The sequence below is a fragment of the Danio rerio genome, chromosome 18 (assembly GCF_049306965.1).
Source record: "Danio rerio strain Tuebingen ecotype United States chromosome 18, GRCz12tu, whole genome shotgun sequence".
Classification (NCBI taxonomy): domain Eukaryota; kingdom Metazoa; phylum Chordata; class Actinopteri; order Cypriniformes; family Danionidae; genus Danio; species Danio rerio.
Genome location: NC_133193.1, coordinates 34,929,174 through 34,951,336, shown reverse-complemented (window position 1 = coordinate 34,951,336; position 22,163 = coordinate 34,929,174). Strand labels below are relative to the sequence as shown.

The 22,163-nt window shown below is 39.2% G+C and overlaps 2 protein-coding genes across 2 annotated transcripts in view; both read right to left on the bottom strand.

Annotated features, from left to right (window-relative positions):
• Nucleotides 1-22,163, bottom strand: part of LOC100332501 (sterile alpha motif domain-containing protein 3) — a 191,790-nt gene that overhangs the window by 129,046 nt on the left and 40,581 nt on the right. The window lies entirely within an intron of this gene.
• On the bottom strand, nucleotides 776-21,927 carry LOC141378708 (uncharacterized). Its single transcript, XM_073929805.1, has 3 exons — nucleotides 21,749-21,927; nucleotides 15,251-15,326; nucleotides 776-4,386 (listed from the first exon to the last, which is right to left on the bottom strand). Exons 2-3 carry the CDS (start codon nucleotides 15,306-15,308, stop codon nucleotides 3,638-3,640), a joined length of 807 nt encoding a protein of 268 aa, XP_073785906.1. The 5' UTR covers nucleotides 15,309-15,326; nucleotides 21,749-21,927; the 3' UTR covers nucleotides 776-3,637.

Sequence of the window (22,163 nt, the reverse complement as noted above, 5' to 3'; positions counted from 1 at the left end):
ATTATTTTTCAGAAAATAGTTATTTCTTTTAGTATTTATCCATCTTCCAAAGTTTATTTATGATTTAATTTTGACAGGTTTTTTTAATAATGTAAACAACTGTCATATTTTATTTGTCGTTTGTGATGAATTGCAGTTTTACAAGTCATTTAGTTTTTAGTAATTGCAGTTTTACAAGTCATCGGCTGTTTTTAGTAATTTTCTATGATTATTATTATAGTTTTTTTTTTGTGTGTGTAAAAAATTATGTTAGTTGTCTTTGCCTTTTTCTGTCCTTAGCCAATCAAATACTTTTACATTATTAGTGCTGTGTTAGCATTAAAATATTATCTCATATATGCTTTAATAAATTTGAACATGTATTTTTTTCTTATCTACCATGTGTATACTGTATATAGTCATTACATGAATTATTAGATAATAAATATTTATTCATCCAAATGTCATAGAGGCATGGGTACTGCTTTGTCATTCATACTTTCAAGTTATCCATGTAGACATCATCTTGATCCATAATTCGCTCCATTTATAGATGCCTTAGAATGCCTTAAACAGGAACTTTGTAGAAAGTTGAGGTTTGAACTCTTCTCATACTGTTAATTTTGAATCAAGCCATTTTACAGCACCAGATAATCAAATAGATAAAAAGTAGGGTTTTAAAGCAGAGAACCCAATGTTTAACTATTACTTTAATAATAACTAACCAAACCAAACCACTAGCTATTTAGTTCACTCTAGCAACTATATAACATAAAAAACATAGTACACTTAAATAATTTAGTGCTTGTTGCTGTTTATTGTTTACATGTTGTGCTATCATAATTTCACTTCAGCATTGTAGCATTATAGTAGCAGGATAGCTTACACTTTTCCAATGCACATATCAAAATAAAAATAGGTTTTCTTTTCTAGAGTGGAGCCTGGGGAAAATGAAGTTCTTGGTGGCCTGCTTGAGCTAGAAGTAATAAATAGTCTTTATTAAGCCTGGCTGAAAACATAGAAGAAAAATTTAGTGAGCTAACCATTGTAGTCAGCAACCTCAAGTCTAATGTCCAGCAGGTATTGCAACAGAATGAAGTGTTGGCAGAAGTGAAAGAGAGAGTGGCAGATATCCAGAGGTCACTTTCCATTGCTTCCTCACTACGAGATGGAGTGGCTTGTAGGATATGCACCAACATTCCCTGCTCTGTGCTTGTTATTACTGCATGCTGTGGGCGGGGTGTGGACCCTGTATTTAGACATGTCTGAATGAAAACGACAGCTGCTTGTTATGCAAAACTAATATGTTTGCAGGCAAATAAGTGTTTTTAGAGGCCTTAGCGAGATGTTGGCAAAACTGGTAAATTAAGTTGGTTTTTGCTGACAGTGACTAGCACAAGTTAGGAATTTTACATTGCATGCAGGATACATTTTTATTTTTTGTCTTAAATGCATACCTGAAAAGGCCTCTGTTTTTTTTTTAGCTGTCAGAATTTATGGCCATTCCATTTGTTCTAAATTGTTTAAGAAATGTTTTAATAAGCATAATAAACATGAGTACAAAGTCCGGTTTTAGTGTTTACTTGTAGGCTTCTTCGCAAGACATTGGATTTTAATTTTATTTCTTTGTTACAGTAAATAAAAAAAATGTTCAACCTGCAAATGGACTTATAATAATAAGTCACATGTCAAAAAGTCCTGTTGTTTTTGTGACTAACTTGATCAACTTGACAACTTGCTGATATAGAAATGCTATGAGTGACTGAGGCAATGACAGGTCATGTCAGTTTATGTAACAAGTGTATAATCACATGCTGTAGCATAGTCGATTCCATACTGTAGGTCAGGAGGGCGAAACAGACTTACAGAATGGATAATAAATATTACACCACCCATGTAAAGATATTGATAATGAAAAAAAAATCCTGATATGAGTTTTGTCATTAATTGAAATAACTTTTAATGAGCCTTTTTAAATGGGACCTTTAAAAAGATCTTTAATAGTAACCAGTAATGATGTCAAACAATGAGTAATTTTTTTTAAAATATGATAACTAAAATCTATATTCACTGCAAATGTACTATTTGTTTATTATAGACAAAACACAACAGCAGCTATTTTTCCAATCTATGTGTAATGCTCACATATGTCTCCAAGCCTTCTCAGAGATTGGTTGCGGCTGAAAGGGCATCTGATGCATAAAAACGTGCTGGATAAGTTGCCGTTCATTCCACTGTAGCGATCCCGAATTAATAAAGGGACTAAGCCGACAAGAAAATGAATGAATCAATGTCTCCAAGCCCTCCCATAACAACCCACTGTTACCAAAGAGACAATCTTAAAACATTTCTTCATACCTACAGACTGACAGCAGCAGCGTTTCCCTCAAGTGGGTCTCAAGAGGCCATCAAGTGGGTCTCGTCCAAAGGTAGCAGGATAAGTAAGAATTCTTATTTTCTTAAGGTAGTCAGCTGCAAGTTCCCCTGCAGGTGGAAGGAAACTAGGTGGGATCTGTGTGGTTCTGAGGTGGTCTCCAAAAGGGCATCAAAAATGCTCTTGGATGGAACTGTATGGGCATTCCAGGCAGTTATAAAATTCTGTAGTCCAACCATGCAGCATTTTGAAGCAATGGCAGAGACACAGTATTTCCAAAAGGGGTCATCAATGTCCAAAAATCCATTATTAACCAAGGTACACAATGCATATTTAACTGGGTAATTTATTATCTACCCACTTCCTTTCAGCAGTATGATTCTGTCTTGACTGACTTTGAATGAAAGAGGGCCTACTGACATTGTTGCGAAAGGCCTGAAGATTATCTTGCTGATAAAGACAGATAAAATTCACGTCCATGATCAACTCTTAGCTGATCAAAAAGTCCATGATTCAGACAATTTTTTTTTCTTGATTGGCATTACAGAAAATCCCAAAATTGTTAAACTGAAATCGTCACAGGCAGTAATTTTAGTCATTCCAAAAGCCAAAAGCTTTTTGTTCTGGTCCATATGTAATTTTTGACCAGCATGCTCTGCATAATAGACATGGGGATTAATTTGGCAGTCCCTTCTCTTCGCATATGAGCGTACTGGGGGCTGATTTCTGCCAGTGCTCGCCTAACAGCCCTTTCTCCAAGCCTGTATGCAGCAGCTCTCAACATCCCAGTCATCATCCTTCCATACACAGGGCCATACACAGCTGCATTCACACCATCTGTCCCAAGCCGGGCAATCCAATTGTAACGGAGCGTCGGGAGATTGAGGATCCATTTGCAGCTTTATTGAATCACAACAGAATGGTCGTACAGGCAGGATCAGACAACAACAAACAAGGATGGCGAAGGAGAAACTTAACTCAGAGTCCGTGGGCAGGCGATTGGTCGAGACAGGTGGCATACAGCAGAGAGAATGTTCCGTTAAACTGAGCAGAGGATCACAAAAGGCAGGCGGCATCAACAATCATGGAAACGGGAAAAACAGTCCGGGGTCAAAACACAGAATCAGATCACTAACAGAGAAAAATGCTTAGAATTGTATGCGGGGCAAAACAAGACTTCGCAAAGAGTAGTAGCGGAGAGGGAGTATAAATAGTCAATGAGATGGCTTTCAGCTGGCAGGGTAATCAAACGGAAAGGATGCTGGGATATGTAGTGAAACTGAATTAGTAGTCCGGTGATGATGACCTCTGATGGCGATCGGGGGGAACCACAGAGGTCAGAGATGTTACAGAGCCCTCCCACTGCGAGCGGCTCCTGACGTGAGCAGTCACGGGACGTCGGGGTCTCCCACGGGAGCGTGGAGCTGGTTTATTGGAATGGGATCTGTGGAAGTCGATGGTGAGAGAAGGGTCAAGAATGTCTTTAGCATTTACCCAAGATCTCTCCTCAGGTCCATAACCCTTCCAGTCAATTAGGTACTGAAGAGTACCACCCCGACGCCGTGAGTCCAGGATCTCCTGAACCTGATATGCCTCTTCTCCATCGATGATGAGGGGGGAAAGTCTCTGTAACCGATCCTCGTCTATGTCATCCTCCCCTCTCGGAGCACCAGCGGCCTTGAGCAGAGAAACATGGAAAGTGGGTGAGATACGATATTGAGCAGGTAAATCTAGGCGATAAGAAACTGGAGAAATTTGTCGAATAGTTTTGAAAGGACCTACGTACCTAGGGCTGAGCTTGGCACAGGGTAGTCGTAGACGAAGATCTCTGGTGGAAAGCCAAACCCAAGAACCTGGTTGGAAATTGGGATGTGGTCGACGATGCTTGTCTGCCTGCTCCTTTTGTCTTCTGACAGCACGTTGTAGGTGAGTATGTGCTTCATTCCATGTTGTTTCACTTTGTCGAAGCCAATCATTGACTGCAGGTAGATTGGTCGGTTCTCCAGACCAGGGAAACAGAGGTGGTTGAAATCCTAGGATGCATTGGAAAGGTGTGAGTCCTGTGGATTGTTTTCTAAGAGAATTTTGTGCATATTCAGCCCAAAACAAAAAAGTTACTCCATTCATCCTGATTTCTATGACAGTATGATTGGAGAAAGCGATTAATTTCCTGGTTCAGTCTCTCAGTTTGCCCGTTGGATTCAGGATGGTATCCAGAAGTTAAGCTTACATTCACATTGAGGGCTTTGAAAAATTCAGACCACAAACGAGAAGTGAACTGGGGACCATGGTCAGATACAATGTCATCAGGTATGCCATAAAATCTGAAAACATAGTGACAGAGTGCTTCAGCAGTTTCAAGAGCTGTGGGTAGTTTAGGCAATGGTATGAGTCGACATCCCTTGGAGAAACGATCAATTACTGTGAGGATAGTAGTGTTACCCCTGGAGACAGGCAAGTCAGTAATGAAATCAATCGCAATGTGTGACCAAGGTCTCTGTGGGATAGGTAGTGGTTGCAGCAGACCCGCTGGTAATTGTTTTGAGGGTTTTGAAACATTGCAGACTTCACAATTCTTTACGTACTTGATTACATCGGAGCGTAGAGATGACCACCAGTATTTGTTTGAAATGATTTCGAGTGTGGCGTTGATACCAGGATGGCCGGAGGTGGGAAGGTTATGGGTTAGTTGAAGGACACGGTCTCGTAGGTTGGTTGGTACATAGAGTTTGTCTGTAGGACACTCAATAGGAGTAGGATCATTAAGTAGTCCCTCCCGAATCTCAGTTTGGATGTCCCACTGTATGGGTGCCACAACGATGGTTGGATGAAGAATGGGTTCAGAGGGAATAGGTTGTAATTCAGTTTCGAATTGGCGGGATAAAGCATCAGCTTTTGTGTTCTTTGATCCAGGTCGGTAAGTAACAACAAAGTTAAAGCGTGTAAAGAAAAGAGCCCAACGAGCCTGGCGGTGATTTAATCGTTTAGCTGAACGCAGATATTCTAGATTTCGGTGGTCAGTGAGTACAGTAAAGGGAACTTTAGCCCCCTCTAGCCAGTGTCGCCATTCTTCAAAAGCTGCCTTCATTGAGAGTAGTTCACGGTTGCCCACATCGTAATTTTGTTCAGCAGAGTTAAGTTTTCTAGAGAAAAATGCACAGGGGTATAATTTAGCTGGATTGCCATGACGTTGTGAGAGAACTGCCCCGATACCTGTGTTGGATGCATCAACTTCTACAATAAACTCACGGTCAGGATCTGGGTGTCGTAGGATAGGAGCTGAAGAGAATCTTTGTTTAAGGTCAGAGAATGCACTTTCTGCTTCCTGTGACCAGATAAGGTGTCATCTAGTCCCCTTAGTCATGGAAGTAAGCGGAGCTGCAATAGTGCTGAAGTTTCGGATAAATCTTCTGTAAAAGTTGGCAAACCCTAGAAATCTCTGCATTTCTTTAACAGTAGTAGGTCTAGGCCATCTGCAGACTGCCTGAACTTTGGTATCATCCATTGTGACTCCATCAGCACCAATTACATAACCAAGAAAGGCAATGGATGTTTGGTGAAACTCACATTTTTCAGGTTTTGCATATAACTGATGTGCAATTAGACATTGGAGCACTGACCTGACGTGTTTGACATGTGACTACAGGGAATTAGAATAGACCAGGATATCGTCCATATAAACTATGACCCATCTTTCAAGCATGTCACGGAAAACATTGATGAACGCTTGGAACACAGAGGGACTGTTGGCTAATCCGAAGGGCATTACCCTGTAGGCATAGTGACCAGTGGTTGTGGAAAAGGCGGTTTTCCATTCGTCGCCGCTACGAATACGAATAAGGTTATATGCACTGCGAAGATCCAATTTAGTAAATACTTTTGCAGTACGGAGCTGTTCCAGAGCTGAAGGCACTAGAGGAAGTGGGTATGGAAATTTCACAGTTACTTCGTTCAGGCCTCTATAATCGATACAGGGTCGAAGTGAACCATCTTTCTTCTTTACGAAAAAGAAGCCTGCAGAAGCTGGGGAGGTTGATGGGACTATAAAGCGTTTTGATAATTCTTCTTCGATATAAGACTTCATAGCTTCTGTTTCAGGTTGGGAGAGGGGAAAAACTCGACCCTTTGGTGGAACAGTTCCTGGAATTAAATCAATGGCACAATCACATGACCAATAAGGGGGAAGTTGAGAGGCTCTGGTTTTGCTGAATGCTTCGCGGAGATCAGAGTATTCAGGAGGGATAATGTGGTTGTCAGAAGAAGTTACATTAACTGATGCTGCTTGAATTTTCTGTGGTTTAGGTACATTGATGCAAGTTTTGAAACATGTATCAGACCACTGAATGACTTAAGCACTTGACCAGGAAATTGTTGGTTCATGTTTCTGGAGCCATGGGAGTCCGAGAATAATGGGATTATCAGGGGTTTGAATGGCAAACAGGTGAATTTTTTCAGTGTGTAGTGCTCCAGTTGAGAAGGTTATTTCTTCAGTTATGGCTTGAACTCGACCATTACCTAATGGTCTGCCGTCTAGCGCCGCCACTGTCAACACAGATATACAAGGCATGAGGGGAATGTTATGTTTTTTAGCAAATACCAGGTCAATGAAGTTACCAGCTGAACCTGAATCAACAAATGCTGATGTATTAATGAAATGGTTGGTAAAAGATATTTGCACAGGCAAGCAAACTTTTTTAGGGAACTGGAAATAAGTGCTTACCTTTGGAGTGGGCGGAGCTTGGGGTTTAACAGGACAGCTAAACTTCAAATGACCATTCTCTCCACAATACAGGCATAAATTGTTATGAAGTCTGCGTTGTCGTTCAGCTGGAGTGAGACGGGTATGGCCAATTTGCATAGCTTCAGGCTCTGATATTTCTGAAGACTGGTACAGAGATACATTTTCCCTAAGGTGTGATCTATGTGAGCGCATGAGATTGTCAAGCTGTATGGTGAGATTAATAAGCTCCTCCAGTGTTTTGCTCTCATCTCTGCAAGCAAGCTCCGTTTGTAACTCAGGATTTAATGCTCTGCGAAAATGCAGTTTGAGAGGTGCATCAGGCCATTTAGATTGAGCTGCTAAAGTTGCGAAATTTAATGGAAAAATCGGCAGCCATAGATTTTCCTTGACGTAATTTTAAAATTTGCTCACCCGCTTCCTCTCCTGCTTCGGGAATATCAAACACTTCCTTGAGTCGGTCCGTGAAACTTTTATAACTGGGAAATACTGGACGATTTATATCCCAGACGGCTGTAGCCCATTCTAGGGCTTTTCCTGTGAGCAGTGAGCAGACGAAGGCGATTTGACCGTTTTCCGTGGGGTATAGTAAAGGTTGCTGGGCGATAAACAGAGAGCATTGAAGGAGGAAGCCTTTACATTTATCAGGAGTGCCGTCAAACTTCTCTGGGTAAGCTAGACGCGGGCTTGCCATAAAAGGATTTCCTGGTGTTGATGTGGGTAGTGAGGCAGAGACTGGAGCAACAGGATTTATATTAGTTACTTGAATGTTTTGCATGGCTTTCACCAATTCGTCTGTGAGCGAGGTGAGCTGGGCCAGCTGTTGTTGATGTGTTGCTAATACGTTAGCTTGTGAAGATATCTCCGACGAAAGTTGGTAAACAGCTGCTGGATTAATGTTTGGCGAAGTCTTCTGTAATGGAGCGTCGGGAGATTGAGGATCCATTTGCAGCTTTATTGAATCACAACAGAATGGTCGTACAGGCAGGATCAGACAACAACAAACAAGGATGGCGAAGGCGAAACTTAACTCAGAGTCCGTGGGCAGGCGATTGGTCGAGACAGGTGGCATACAGCAGAGAGAATGTTCCGTTAAACTGAGCAGAGGGTCACAAAATGCAGGCGGCATCAACAATCATGGAAACGGGAAAAACAGTCCGGGGTCAAAACACAGAATCAGATCACTAACAGAGAAAAACGCTTAGAATTGTATGCGGGGCAAAACAAGACTTCGCAAAGAGTAGTAGCGGAGAGGGAGTATAAATAGTCAATGAGATGGCTTTCAGCTGGCAGGGTAATCAAACGGAAGGGATGCTGGGATATGTAGTGAAACTGAATTAGTAGTCCGGTGATGATGAGCTCTGGTGGCGATCGGGGGGAACCACAGAGGTCAGAGATGTTACACCCATCTATGAATGTACCTCGATGTGCAAAATTTGTAAATAGAGGAAATACTGGAACCTCTTTCAAGTCCATATTGTTGTTGCAGGACCTCTTGAAACTGTCTGCATGTGTATTGTAACAGAAATTAGCTCAATTTATGAATATTAATAATCAACAATAACGGTTTATTCTTAATTATTAATATTCCGGCTTAATGTTCGGTCAATTTGGTTAAACAAATATATAATTGTATCTGATCCTGCCGCTCGGCCAAGCGGACTCTCAGATTATGAATATTAATTATCAACAACAACGAATTAACTTCGAATTAAACTTAATCATTAACATTCTGGATTAATTTATTGTTAATTTGACCAAATAAACATAACCAAGACCGCCGTTCTTCCGAGAGGTAATGATCTATTCATTTAGAAAAGGGAATTATTACTACTTCTTGTGAAGTAGATTAATCATTCATAAGTTTTAATCAACTTATAACAGCTAGGCAGGGGAATCTGTCTTTCAGTGACTTTTTCTGTGAGGCAAACGATACAATTCACTTGATTATAATGGGATTTATTGACTAGTCTGACATATAATGACCAAACGCACTAACATAACAAAAAACATAGAACAAAGGTAAACCACATGGAGATAGGTACATACGGATCTATAATACATGTAACAAACCGAGAGGAATAGCAAAGCGAGGAAATAGAGAGTTCAGATAAAGAGTGGCAAATCTACTTCAGTTCCACACACACCATTAAGGATCACCAAGATTATAAAAACACCTTTTTGATAAAAGGGGCACAGCTTATTCGCATAACTAAAAATACCTGGACTTTAGTGTCTGGCGGTCTCTCTCTTTGTGCGAGTTTCTGCCGTTGTGATGAGAGTCCTTTGATGTCCTTCTTGATGCGTGTAGTTTGCAATACAGGTCGGAGGAACGCGATTGCAACTTTAAACTGAGTTTACTTTGCGGGGAAAATAAGAAAACGTGGGCTCGGAGTGCCACACAGGCACAGAAGAGCCTGGACCCCTCAAAGGGGCGACCTTTGGGGAAGTTCTTTTTCAGACGTTCTGCGTTGAGCCTGGGGAGGGGCCAGCTTTTAAGCGTGAGCTCTGTTACCCGCCCTCTCAACATGCTCGACCAATGATTTCAGAGCAAAGTTTGAGCGGGAAACTTCCTTTGTCTCGAGGCTGCTGATATGCAAATTTGAGTGTCCGCCCGCAGCCTGAGGATGGTCTTTAATTCAGGGCATTAAAGAATGCATGCCGTACAAGTTATTATCATGCTCTATGCATCATGTTGAGTAAAATGTCAAGGGCGGTCCAACGACACCAAACATCAACATGTACATTAACAATAAAAGTACATCAAAAGTACATCAACATAATTCCCACATCCTTACATCATTGATGCTTTTAAAACGCCTGAAAGTACGAGTTTGTATAGGCTACATGAGGGATTGTACACATTACAAAAGTTAAGTGTAATTAAACAAGAGATTTGGGTTTTAAATGTCTTTGTTTGTGAGCAGAAGGCTGACTAAAGGTGGGCTTTTTTTTCTCTTTTATCTTAACTGCCATGTTCTTTTGAAATCGGGCAGAGAGGGAGTTTCGGACAACCTGTGAAGTGTCCCACACTAATAAAAATGTCAGCAGGGATATCCAGGTCAGACTTTTTGGCACCAGGTAATCGAAATTGTCCTGGAAATTAAACCCAGATCGTTTTCGTGGAATGTTAAATGGGATGTTTACCTCCAGAATATATGTTACAGTATCCTAGCTCCTCTACTAACCTGCGGATAACTCTTTCGTAATCTTCAAGTGCACTGCAATCACACATCGTCCAGGCAGTTTTATGAAGTTGTTAACGTGCAGTTACTGTTCCGACGCAGAGAACAAGTAGGTCAACTAAATACAGTATATAAAGTTTTGCTGGTTTGCACACTAAACCAGAACTTCAGCGCGGTCTAACCCCCCAAACCAACCTTCTGTAACAAATATGCATGCTAAATATTCCAGAGCTAAATATGCATGCTAAATATCAATTTAGCATGCTAAATATTCCAGAGCAGTCGGCCGACTCAACCCCACGTGTGGTCAGATGTAGTGACGAGCTGCAGCCAATGAGAGAGCATATCAGCATGAGCTGAATGCCTGTGTGCTCAGGAGCTCAGCAGAAACATCTGTGATTGGTTAAAATGGGCATCAACGCACTCGCTTCATTCTGTGTTAACACAGACATGAGAGTAGGGTATATTAACAGCGGAACTAGCATTCTGTAACTATTAGAATGACCATACTGGTCATTCTGACTCTTCTCATATAAAACGCCATATTGTCACAACATATTTACATTCAAAGCTATTATTGAGATATTAAAAGTAAGCTTTGCATATCTGGCATCATATTTAATGACACCATTACCCTAAAAATATAATCTTTTTTTGGTAATACAGCCTATAAATATGTAGTTAAGATACTAGAACATGCAAAGGTCTTGGCTTTCATTTTCACTTTCAAACAGGAGCTATTTCATGGCACAGAATATGCTGTTTTGAAAGATATCTGAAGTAAATTGATGTTTTTGCCATCAGAAAGTTTTGTTTATGTTAGCAGGAAGTTGCTAGGCAAAAAAAGCACACATATTTAAAGTCACAGCGAAAAGTATCAGACATGCATGCAGTCATTTTGACCAATATGGTAATTTAAGGCAGAAATGCTCAGTTCTTTACTGTTTTGTAATAAAAAAAAATAACAATGTTAGAAAGAAATACACCGATAGTTAAAAAACGGCAGGGTGTTATTTGTTAGTATTATTTCAAAGAGTTATACAATTACAAAAATTAAAAACTCTCTGTGTATCTATCCACTCGCACCTTGCAGATGAGTGATTAATCCGCTGATAAATCAGCTGATTTGACGATGTTTTTAAATGCTTTCTCCAAAGCTTGAAACGCTGTCAGCACACAAGCAGCCAATAGTGTTCAGCTTTTTCTGACGACTCCTCCCTCAAAATTTCATTGGCTGTGGTTTGGTAGCTTGAATGGGCTGATGGGGAATGAGTTGTTGTCAGATCATGTAGTGTGTGACCCCCCTCTTGTGGATCATTCACAGAGTGTTGCGTAGTGTGAATACCACAGAGATTAAAAGACACAAAGTCAAGTCATGTAGTGTGAACAGCACAGCGATCTGCTGATGTTTAAAATCCTGTAGTGTGAACTAGGCTTTAGCTGCTCCACCACATATAGACTGATAACACCACAAAGATCTGGATCAGTCTCCTCCTCCCAGCAAGCCAGCATGTCATCGACTACAAACCCCACTGCTCGAGGAGAAGATGTGGAAACCTGGCTACGGGACATCACGGATGGCCTAATCCACAAGGCAATTGAACTTTTATTACTTTAGGTAATATTCATGATTCTGAAATTACTTTTGACACAGGACTCAAGCCAGAATCACAACCATCCAGAGCTAACCAAATTCACCTGTCCCCTGAGTGATGTCTTCACAGCCCAGCTCAAGCTCAGCGACAAGCACATCACCCATCTCCAGAAGGAGCTGACATGTGCAAAAAACCGCATCGACAAGCTGGAAGTGAAAGGCCAATATGACTTTAAGCATCAAACCACTGAGTTCCTGAAAGAGCTACTGCACCTCCAATGCTGCACAGAGAAAACCCAGGACCAGCTCAAGGTATCAGACGAAGTGGAGCATCTAACTAAGAGACATATTGAACAGCTCCAAACGGCTTTTGCTGTTGCTGAACGAGACCAGCATGAACTGAAGTCTTCCCAGCAAGACCTGATACAGCGTCTCCAGTCTGGTGAACAGCAAGTAGAGAAAGCTAAAACCAGCATCCAACACAAAGACACTAAAATTAATGCTCTAGAGGACTAACTGAGCACATACAGCAGTGCAAATGATGACCTGACCCAACAGCTAGATGACATCAGCGATGAACTCTACAGGCTCAGAGAACTCATACAGTTCTATCAACAGAAACCAGAGCCAAGATGGGCGGAGCTCTCATCAGCATCACCTCCGCTGAGCAAAGCTGACTCCCTCATCTCCATAAACAGTGGAAGAAGTGAACGCCTGAAGACCAAGTCATAACCAGCCCTCACTACCAACGTCTTCTGTTCTGATGCAAGCAGAAAATCACTACACACGGTTGTCAAACTTGCAGACTGAGAGCAGAAACATCCAGGCTTACCTCCAGGACATAGACTTTTATTTTGAAGTGAGACCTCATGTGACTAACAGAGACAGGTTCTACCTCCTTAGATCCACATCCAGTCCTGAGGTGCAAAGCTTCCTAGACAGACAACGAGCTCAAATGAAGTCAAACTACCAGCTACTGCGTGAAGCACTGATCGAAGAATTTAAAAGCTCTGAGTCTGAACATGAAGTGTTTACTGCCCTGGAAACCAAACAAGGTCACCATGAGACACCTCAGGTTTTTTACCACAGGTTCAGACAAGTATACTTTGCTGCACATGACGATCTGGATCTTGAAGAGCATGTGAACTTCAAAACCCTCTTCTTGCAAAACCTTCACCCAGGACTAAGTCGTCATCTAGGCATCATAGCCTGTCCACGCACAAAGGACCTCACACACCGGGCCTACCTCAAACAGAAGATGTCTCTAAAGAGAGGTATGAAATCTTCAGCGGCTCCCATTGGCCAAGGCCCAACACGTGCACAGAAAGACACCCTGTGTAACGATGATACCACAGACTACAGAGCACACAGTGATCGTGACTCCCATGACGACGACAGCTACTACACAACCTGGTTGGAAAAGTCACGGGACCAGCCACGCTCCACAAGACACTCAAGACACCCAAAACTTTTCCCCTGAGGAAACAGGAATAACAGCACCCCCACAGTCTGTTAGCCAACACCGTCAAAGGCTATCACCATGGATAAGAGATGACAGCCACCTGTTCTGCAACAACACAGATTCAAAAGGGGGAGGTCTCTCACCAACATTAGAACTCAGAGGTATCAGAAAAACACCACTCTGTTTTTACTTTTTACATTAAACTCTAAACTCATTTCACCTGACAGCGGTCACGGTCAAGCACAGAGACCAGAGTCTGTCACAGCCAGAAAGCCCCATCAGAGGAATGTGACATGGAAGACAAGTTTGCATATCAGCTCCACACTGCCATGACAAACAACTACCCTCATTCTGCCAAAGAAACACTCTTCCTAATGGACCCCCATTAGGTCACCAACAACCCGTGACCCAAAGAAAAGATGCATAGAGCCAAACTTCATGTGTACCTAGAGACAATAAATGAGAAGCAAGCGCATCAAACCAGCAAGAAAGGGGGAGGGCCAAAAGACTGAGACAGATCTGACCACATAGTAGGGCTGTGCAATTAATCGAAAATCTGATTTTGATTTTGATTTTGGCTTGTAACGATTATGAAAACCATTTATTGAAATAAATGATTATTCCATCACATACTGCCCCCTTTCCAGTTGTACACGTGTTGCTGTGCAAAGCTCAGTTCCACGTGAAAATGACTAAAAACATGTTCTGTAATGTAACTTTTGCAGCACGGGATGCACATTATTCATATTTTTAAAAGCGCAAAAGAGCGCGTGCTGTTGTGTGTGTGCGCGCCGTGCTCAGCCTCTGAGAGGTAGCGTATATGTGGGTGTGTGTGTTTGCGCGCGCACCGCACTTGGCCTCGGACAGCAGAGCACACAAGCACATCTAAAGCAATCTCAATGAGAGCACTTTAATGATCAAATAGATGCACATTTGTGTCAGAGCGCGGTGTTTAGTGATTATTCATATTACCCTCATTTGTTTAATAAACACACAAGTTGAGACTTGAAAGACGCATGAAAGAGAAACCATATCAGAGCCGCACTATTCTTAAAGTGACAGCGTGCGATATTCCTGTTGCTGCCGACTGTTTTTATTATTAATCAGTAATAAAATAAAAAATACAGTGAAGATGCTTAAAGCACAGTCTAAACATATCAGATTTAATAACTCTTTTCTAATAACTTATTTATTTTATTTTTGCTATGATGACAGCACACTATATTTTACTAGATATTTTTCAAGATACTACTATTCAGCTTAAAATGACACAAAGGCTTAATTAGGGTAATTAGGCAAGTCATTATATAACAGTAGTTTCTTCGGCAGACAATCAAAAATATATATTGCTTGAGGGGGCTAATAATATCGAGCTATTAAAATAGGTTTCAAAATATTTAAACCTGCTTTTATTCTAGCTGAAATAAAACAAATAAGCCTTCTCCAGAAGAAAAAAATATTATTGGAAATACTGTAAAAAATCCACTGTTAAACATCATTTGGGAAATATTCATATATAACAATAAATTCACAGAAGGGTGAATAATTTTGACTTCAACTGATTATCGTTTTGAATAATCGTAATTACAATTGTGACCAAAATAATCGTGATTATGATTTTTCCCATAATCTAGCAGCCCTACCACAAAGTACAGGCATTACATCAGTAACTGCACAGCAAACACATCTGCCATTAAAACATCATTGTTTGGTTTAACTCTGCCTATCGTTTCCTATCCTATCTTTCTTTAATTAGAATATCAGGATTGGCACACCATACCTAATTTTGATACCATTTAAACATGGTTGTGAACCAGAGAGCGCTACGCCAGTTGGTCATATTATCATAGACTGAGATTTGAAGTAAACTTAGAAATGTTAAGTTGTTGGAGGTGTTGTCTTGTTGTTTGCCATGTACCTGTCTGTCTCTCCATCTTGTTTCTCCAGCGTTCGCCGATGTCTTCATCCCAACACATTGCCTAACGAAGGGGGATCTGTAACAAATATGGCCGACCAGACACATAATTATTTCGCTTTTTATTGAACAACTGAGCCAATTTTTGCCCAGGGAAGACTCGAAACCTGATCCCAAAGTATTTACAACCCAAAAGGAATGTGCAATGCAGCACTGAACAAAGAACGGTTCACGACTTCTTTAAGCTCCTTGCTTATGACTGATGTTTAAATGTAAACTCTACACTCTCATTAAGTGTAATCATGAGTTTTGTAATGTTTACCTTGCTCCTGCATCAATACTTTGGTTTAAATACCGCTCCATAAAATGTTTAACTCTAGCGAAGCTAAACGAGCTTATAAACGGTTCATATTTAGTTTTGTTCTAAAGCTTACTTGCTGTAGTAATTAATCGTTGACAATTTATGTTAATACGAGTGCAACATATTACCATTTTAAGAGACTTGAGCATTTCTGCCTCAATTTGCATAAAATTTGCCTATGCAAATTCCTCTGCCTTGGACAAAGAGCCATAAAACCATGATTCAAGGAAGTTAGTTTCTAATTGGTCAACTTTTCATGGAGGGTGGATCCAAACCCGCCCTATAAAGCTTGGGACCAAAGCTACGCCTCTCTCTTTGCTCTGAAACGCTCTGCTCTACAACTCTCTTCTAAACCGCAAGGCTCTGCTCTAAAACCTCTTCAAACTCTCTGCAACTTCTTCAGAAAGAACTCTTCTCTCAACTCTCTTCTCTGAAACCTCTTCGTCTGCAACGACCTAAGAACGAGACCTAAGCAGAGAAACCTCCAAGAAAGCAGGCGGAGACCCAGATGGAAAGGGTCAGTCGCACAGCTAGGATTTTTCACAGCTCAGACACCTTCTTTCCTTTTATCGAGAGTCTAGTTAAGTTAGTGCGTCGCAAACCAGTGGTCAGCACAACTGGCCCCTTTTTGCCGCTTCAACTTCAAACACCAATTCACCCCACTCCAACAGTCGCAAGAACAAGGAACAACCAGCAGAACTACGTGCTCAACCAAGGTAGCTTCCTTACATCACATGGACATACGCAAGTACACTTCCATCTCAACTGATGTAGTCTAAATGCAACTCTAAAAAACCGTAGAAGGGTTATATTGAATTTGATTACATTTGGTTTGCTCTTACAAACAAAATCATTACACTCTCTCAATCTCTTACTTTACCTTCTTTAATCTTCTCTACACAGGTATGAATGTGTTCGTGTTAGGTGTTATTTTCTGTTAGATTAGTCAATAAAGTTTAATTTTGTATAAAGAAAGGTACCGGTGTATATTTATGAATCCTATGTCTTAAACTTTGATCTTGTTACCCTGCTTAAACTTAATGGGTTTTTTATTTTAATAGTATCGCTTGATGATTTGTTTGTTCGGATCGATAGAGTTGATTTATTTGAAGCCCCGTTCAAATGAATATTCCTCCTGCTAAACTAATCCCTTATATAAATAATGGTGCAGAAGATACGCAAGCACTGTAATCTAAATCATAACTCACAACATTATAACAGTGGAAAAGGTGCGGGAAGAATATCCTTAAGCTAATTTATTACAGTAATAATGATGTAGATATGCGAGCACTTTAATCTACATTATAATTTGTTACAGATTATGAATGTAGATATGTGTGCAATTTAATCTACATTATTATAATTTGCTACATGTTTATTGGTGGAGAATAAACGCAGCATAAATATTACACTTCCTCGTCCCTTCGGTGGCAATGGTACAGCCTGACTGCGAGCCCTGAAAGTAAAAATGGAAAATCAAAATAAAGTGTGAATTTTTTTTTTTTTTTAAGGTTTGCTCTGACATTAGATTCAAATGCAGCAACCCAAACATGTAAAATTGGAAAATAAACCAGAAGAAATACTCAGATGAAATGGAAAATGAAAGTTTGAAATGCATTTTTCATTTGTTTAATTTTGACAGTGTGAATTGAACAAACCAATGCAAAGTGTTACACGGTCCTATTTACTTCCTAGTTTTCTTAAACAATAAATCCATAGCCCATTTGATAATGTACAATAAATACAATCTTTGAGTCCAGTATTAGATATGACTAATGTCTAGATAGTGACATTAAAGCTTAAAAACATTTAAGCTAGTAAAATTAGAGAATATACCCTTTTTGATGTTGTTAAAAAGGAGTGTTGCCCTCTGATTAAACTTTAATGGAATACTGCACACTAGTGAGGAAATAAACCTCAACAACGAGTTTGTGATGAAGATTGTTTCCTTATGCCAAATAGATTGTTTTATTTTAGTTTTATTTTAGAGGTTTGGTGAATATGGTTCATTTTTGAGGACGAAGGTTGTATACGGACAGCATGAGGGTTAAAACAAGTATTGTAGCCTATATTCTGTAAATATCTTATATCTTAAAACTAGCTCATTACTTCCTTTTTAAAAAGTTTGCTTTAAAAGGTATATTATCTAGATTTACTTAACAGGAGGATTCCTTTTAATTTAAGAATAATCCTGTTTAAAGACTAAATGCTTTGTCTCATTTTGTTTGATTTGATCTCATTTTAAGACTTTAAAACTAAAATGAGCCAAAGCATTTTAGCCTTTGTATTCATGTTTGCATTGACTTGAAAGCAATTTACTCGTGTAATCTACTTAACTGTCAACTAAGAATAAAGTGTCCTTATTGCTGCTTGTTGGTTCAGCATGGTTTGGGTTCCCTACTTTATTAAAAAAATTAAATAAAGATCCATCCACATGAAAATTCAAGAAGATGCAGTGATGCATGTCATGGGCATGCCAAAACAAAAGGTGGCGATAATGGCACTTTTATGCACCAAGTGGGGAATTAAGCATATTTCGCAGGTAAGTATCTATTCATTTAGAAAAGAGAATTACAGCGGTGGTAAGAGTATAAAAAAATTGTACTCAATTACAAGTACTGTTACATTGCTGAAATTGTACTCAATTACAGGTAAAAGTTCTGGTGTTAAAAAGTACTCAAGTAAAAGTACAAATTACTCTTCATAAAAACTACTCAAATTACAAATTACTTTTTTAACTGGCGGTATTGGAATTATCCATAAATGCGGAGTCAGACAAGATGCAGGCAATAAAACACATTTTACATAACACATTTAAAGATACTATAAACACTTTTAAAACCGTGTAATAAGCATTAATTATAGATTATAATTATAGAGCACCTATAGAGGAAACCCACACCAACATAAAGAGAACATGCAAACTCCACACAGAAACACCAAACGACTCAGCCAGGGCTTGAACCAACAAACTTCTTGTTTTGAGGCGATAGCGATACCCACTGCACACCATGATTATTTTACAAAAACAATGTCTTGCTATTGTGAGTATAAAGACAACAGAAATATGCACAAATAAAAATAGACTTTTTATAATTTCAAATGATGCCTCTCGTATCTGTATGATCAATAGATGATTTAATTTGAAAAAAACACTTGCAAATTATGGAGAAACTTTGTTAATTAACTAATTTGTGAATTGAACCGTCAGAAACCACAGAACAACACTGCCTAGTGCCTAAACATATTATTAATAAATTAAATATCACACAAATTAAGTTATATGTCTTCTTACCATAATGTGTTTTTTCAGATTATAGACTGAAGTCTTGTAACAGGGTTTCTGCAGATATTATAATGTCAAGACTTTTTAAGACCTCTTTAAGACCATTAAGTATTAAATGTTAGACCTATATCCACAATATCAAAAGCACGCAAGAGAAAATACAAAATTTGTGGTAAAATAAAATTATTTAAATTGAACAATACTGAAGACAGGTTAGATGCACCATTAAAGTACAGGAACAAAAAACAAAGAAACAAACATTTTGAGGCTGATTTATACTTTCGCCTGGGTCCGCATTGCACACCTTCACTGACCTGCACGCACCTCAAGAAATGGACGAGGCTTTAATACTTGACGCGTTCGTCGTTGTAATATTCTTTAAAACATCAGGGGCCAGTCAAAAGAAACCCACCGTAAAGTCAGATAAATGAACAGAGAAGTAGAAAGTTTCCGGAACGTCATATCATTAATATTGTTCAAGATTTTAAAAATAATAATTTTTTATTATTATAATTTATTATGATTACAAAGTTGGGTGACGGGGTGGCGCAGTGGGTAGCGCTCTCGACTCAAGGCAAAAAGGTTGCTGGTTCGAGCCTTGGCTGGGTCAGTTGGCATTTCTGTGTGGAGTTTGCATGTTCTCCCCGTGTTTGTGTGGGTTTGCTCAAGATGCTTCGGTTTTCCCCACAGTCCAAACACATGCATTTTAGGTGAATTAGGTAAGCTAAATTGTGTGTTGTTGTAAATGAGAATGGGTTGCAGCTGGAGGGGCATCCGCTGTGTAAAACATATGCTGGATAAATTGGCGGTTCATTACGCTGTGGCGACCCCAGATTAATAAAGGAACTAAGCCAAAAAGAAAGTTAATGAATGATTCTAAAGTTTTATAACTACTCAAGATTTTTTTTAATCAAACTTTGATGCATAACTCACTTTTGTTTATATCTCGGACAGTTCTACCTATTAAAGTTAAATATCATTGACAACAGAACATATACTCTACAACAGGGGTCACCAACCTTTATGAAACTCAGAGCTACTTCTTGGGTACCGATTAATGTGGAGGGCTACCAGTTTGATAAACACTTCTCAAATAACAAATTTGCTCATTTTACTTTAAATTATACTTTATGTTTTTGGTAATAATTAATGATATTCATCCATGTGAAGACATTGATCATGTTAATGATCTCACAAAAGTTATCAACAATGATTTAACAGGGTAGGAAACACCCTGTATTAAATGTATCAGTGTGCAACACTTTATTTTTATATATCTCTGCAAATATTTACATTTTTAAATGATTACTTCTATATTAGATGAAGCTTACTGGTTAGTGGCGCTATGGTGAGCTATTTTTAGAACAGGCCTGCGGGCAACACATCCTTGCGGGCTACCTGGTGCTGGTAAGAATAATAGCAAAAAAAACTTTTAATTATTTTGCCCACTCAACAATTGACAATATTGTCTGACTAGTTTCTGTCCTCTACTTATGAGCTGAAAAGGCAGTAATGGTCCAACAATCCTGTCTATTATCTGTAAGCTGATGGGTTCATATATTCTTTTCCAGTTATCAAAGACATCATTTGTTACTTAATTTTTGTTACATGGTTTTAACTTCAAAAATATACATCAGTGTAAAACCTATAAATGGTGGGAAAACATATTCTGTAATATTAAAACCACCTGGGTCTCCACTTTTGCCATGGCCTCTTTTTTGTTGTAACAAACTTATCTCCTAGGTTTTTCCAAACGTTTTAACAAAACACTTCCTTTCCATGGCTGTTGCAATTTTTAGTCAAGAATTATTGGTCAGGTTATCTCTATGGGGATCACGCATGGTCGAATCGTTTAGATGTCTGTACAGTCGTACTGTTTCAGACAAAATCACTTCAAAGTGATTCATATTCAACTCAAATCAAATGTGGCGCAAACTGTTCACCCAAAATCATGTCACGCGCATCCAAAGAGAAGTGAACCTCCGCAAACACAGCGATGACGTCACATTCGCCGAGGGCACTAAGCTATTGCATGCTGGTCTTATTTGTAGTTGTAATACAGCAAATTACAATAGGACTAGTGAAATAAAAAACTACACCACCATGAAACCAAGCAACAACAAAAAAATATTGAGCATTAGGAGTAGCGTTACATAGACATCAAAAAAATAAGACCTGTGCAAATATATTTAAGACCTAGAACAGCGAATTTAAGACTTTAAGGCCTAAAATTTAGATGTTTATATTTTAGACTTTTTAAGACCCCACGGAAACCCTGTGTAAGCCGGATATGGCACAGCAGAGTGCAGGTTTCATCCACTTATTTTATGTGCTTTTTGGATATGCACATAAAAACTGTATAATGCGCATATATTTTGAAAATGTGTGTGAATAGACAAACCAACAGGCTAAGCACATTGTAAAACATCTAAAGTGTTGTTTTGGTCATTCTAAACCATCTCAACCATTTCAGTATTATTATATTAATAATGACCTCCAGAATTGTCAAGATTGTCTGCACTCCGTGTCTCGCGCCTTCAAACGCCAGCGCGCGTTCACTGCGTGTCAGGATTGTCTTCTGAGGCGCAAATCATTTATTAAATAAAGATAATATATTCCCGCAGCTGCTCCTACCGATGCAAATTCTGTTTTTACTTTTGATATTTGTCGCCAGCTAATCAGAAGATGGCGATTTTTTTTTTTTTTTTTTTTTTTTTCTCTTTTAAACACTGCTTTATTTGCATAGTCTTTTATGCGATATTCCAGTTTTGGGCATACATATAATTAGCATTTTTAGATGATAACAGCTATTCACACTGCATCAGCACAGCTGTCCCCTTTCTTTCCTATGTACCTGTAGGTGAACAGCTCCTCCCAGTGTGGCCATGGGCATTCATCCTCTGCTATTTCTTCCTCATTTCTTCTGTCTTAAATCTCCATATGTCCATTGATAACTTTGGAACTGTATGATGATGACGGTCAGCTCACATAAATCTGCAGTAGCCTGAACTTGTTTTTCGGTTCAAATAATGTACCAGGCTTTTCATTGGTCCGTTAAGATGAGCTTATTTTATTGGCTACCGAAATGCTAGTCAGTGCGTGTTGAAATATTAATTTATTTACAGTACTCTGTAACGAATTGTGATTTTAAAAGTAACGAAGTAGATTACTCAGCTTAATTTGTACTCAAGTACAAGTAAAATTACAGGCTTAAAATTCTCATGAAAGTACAATTACCCCAAAAATGTACTTAATTACAGTAACGTGAG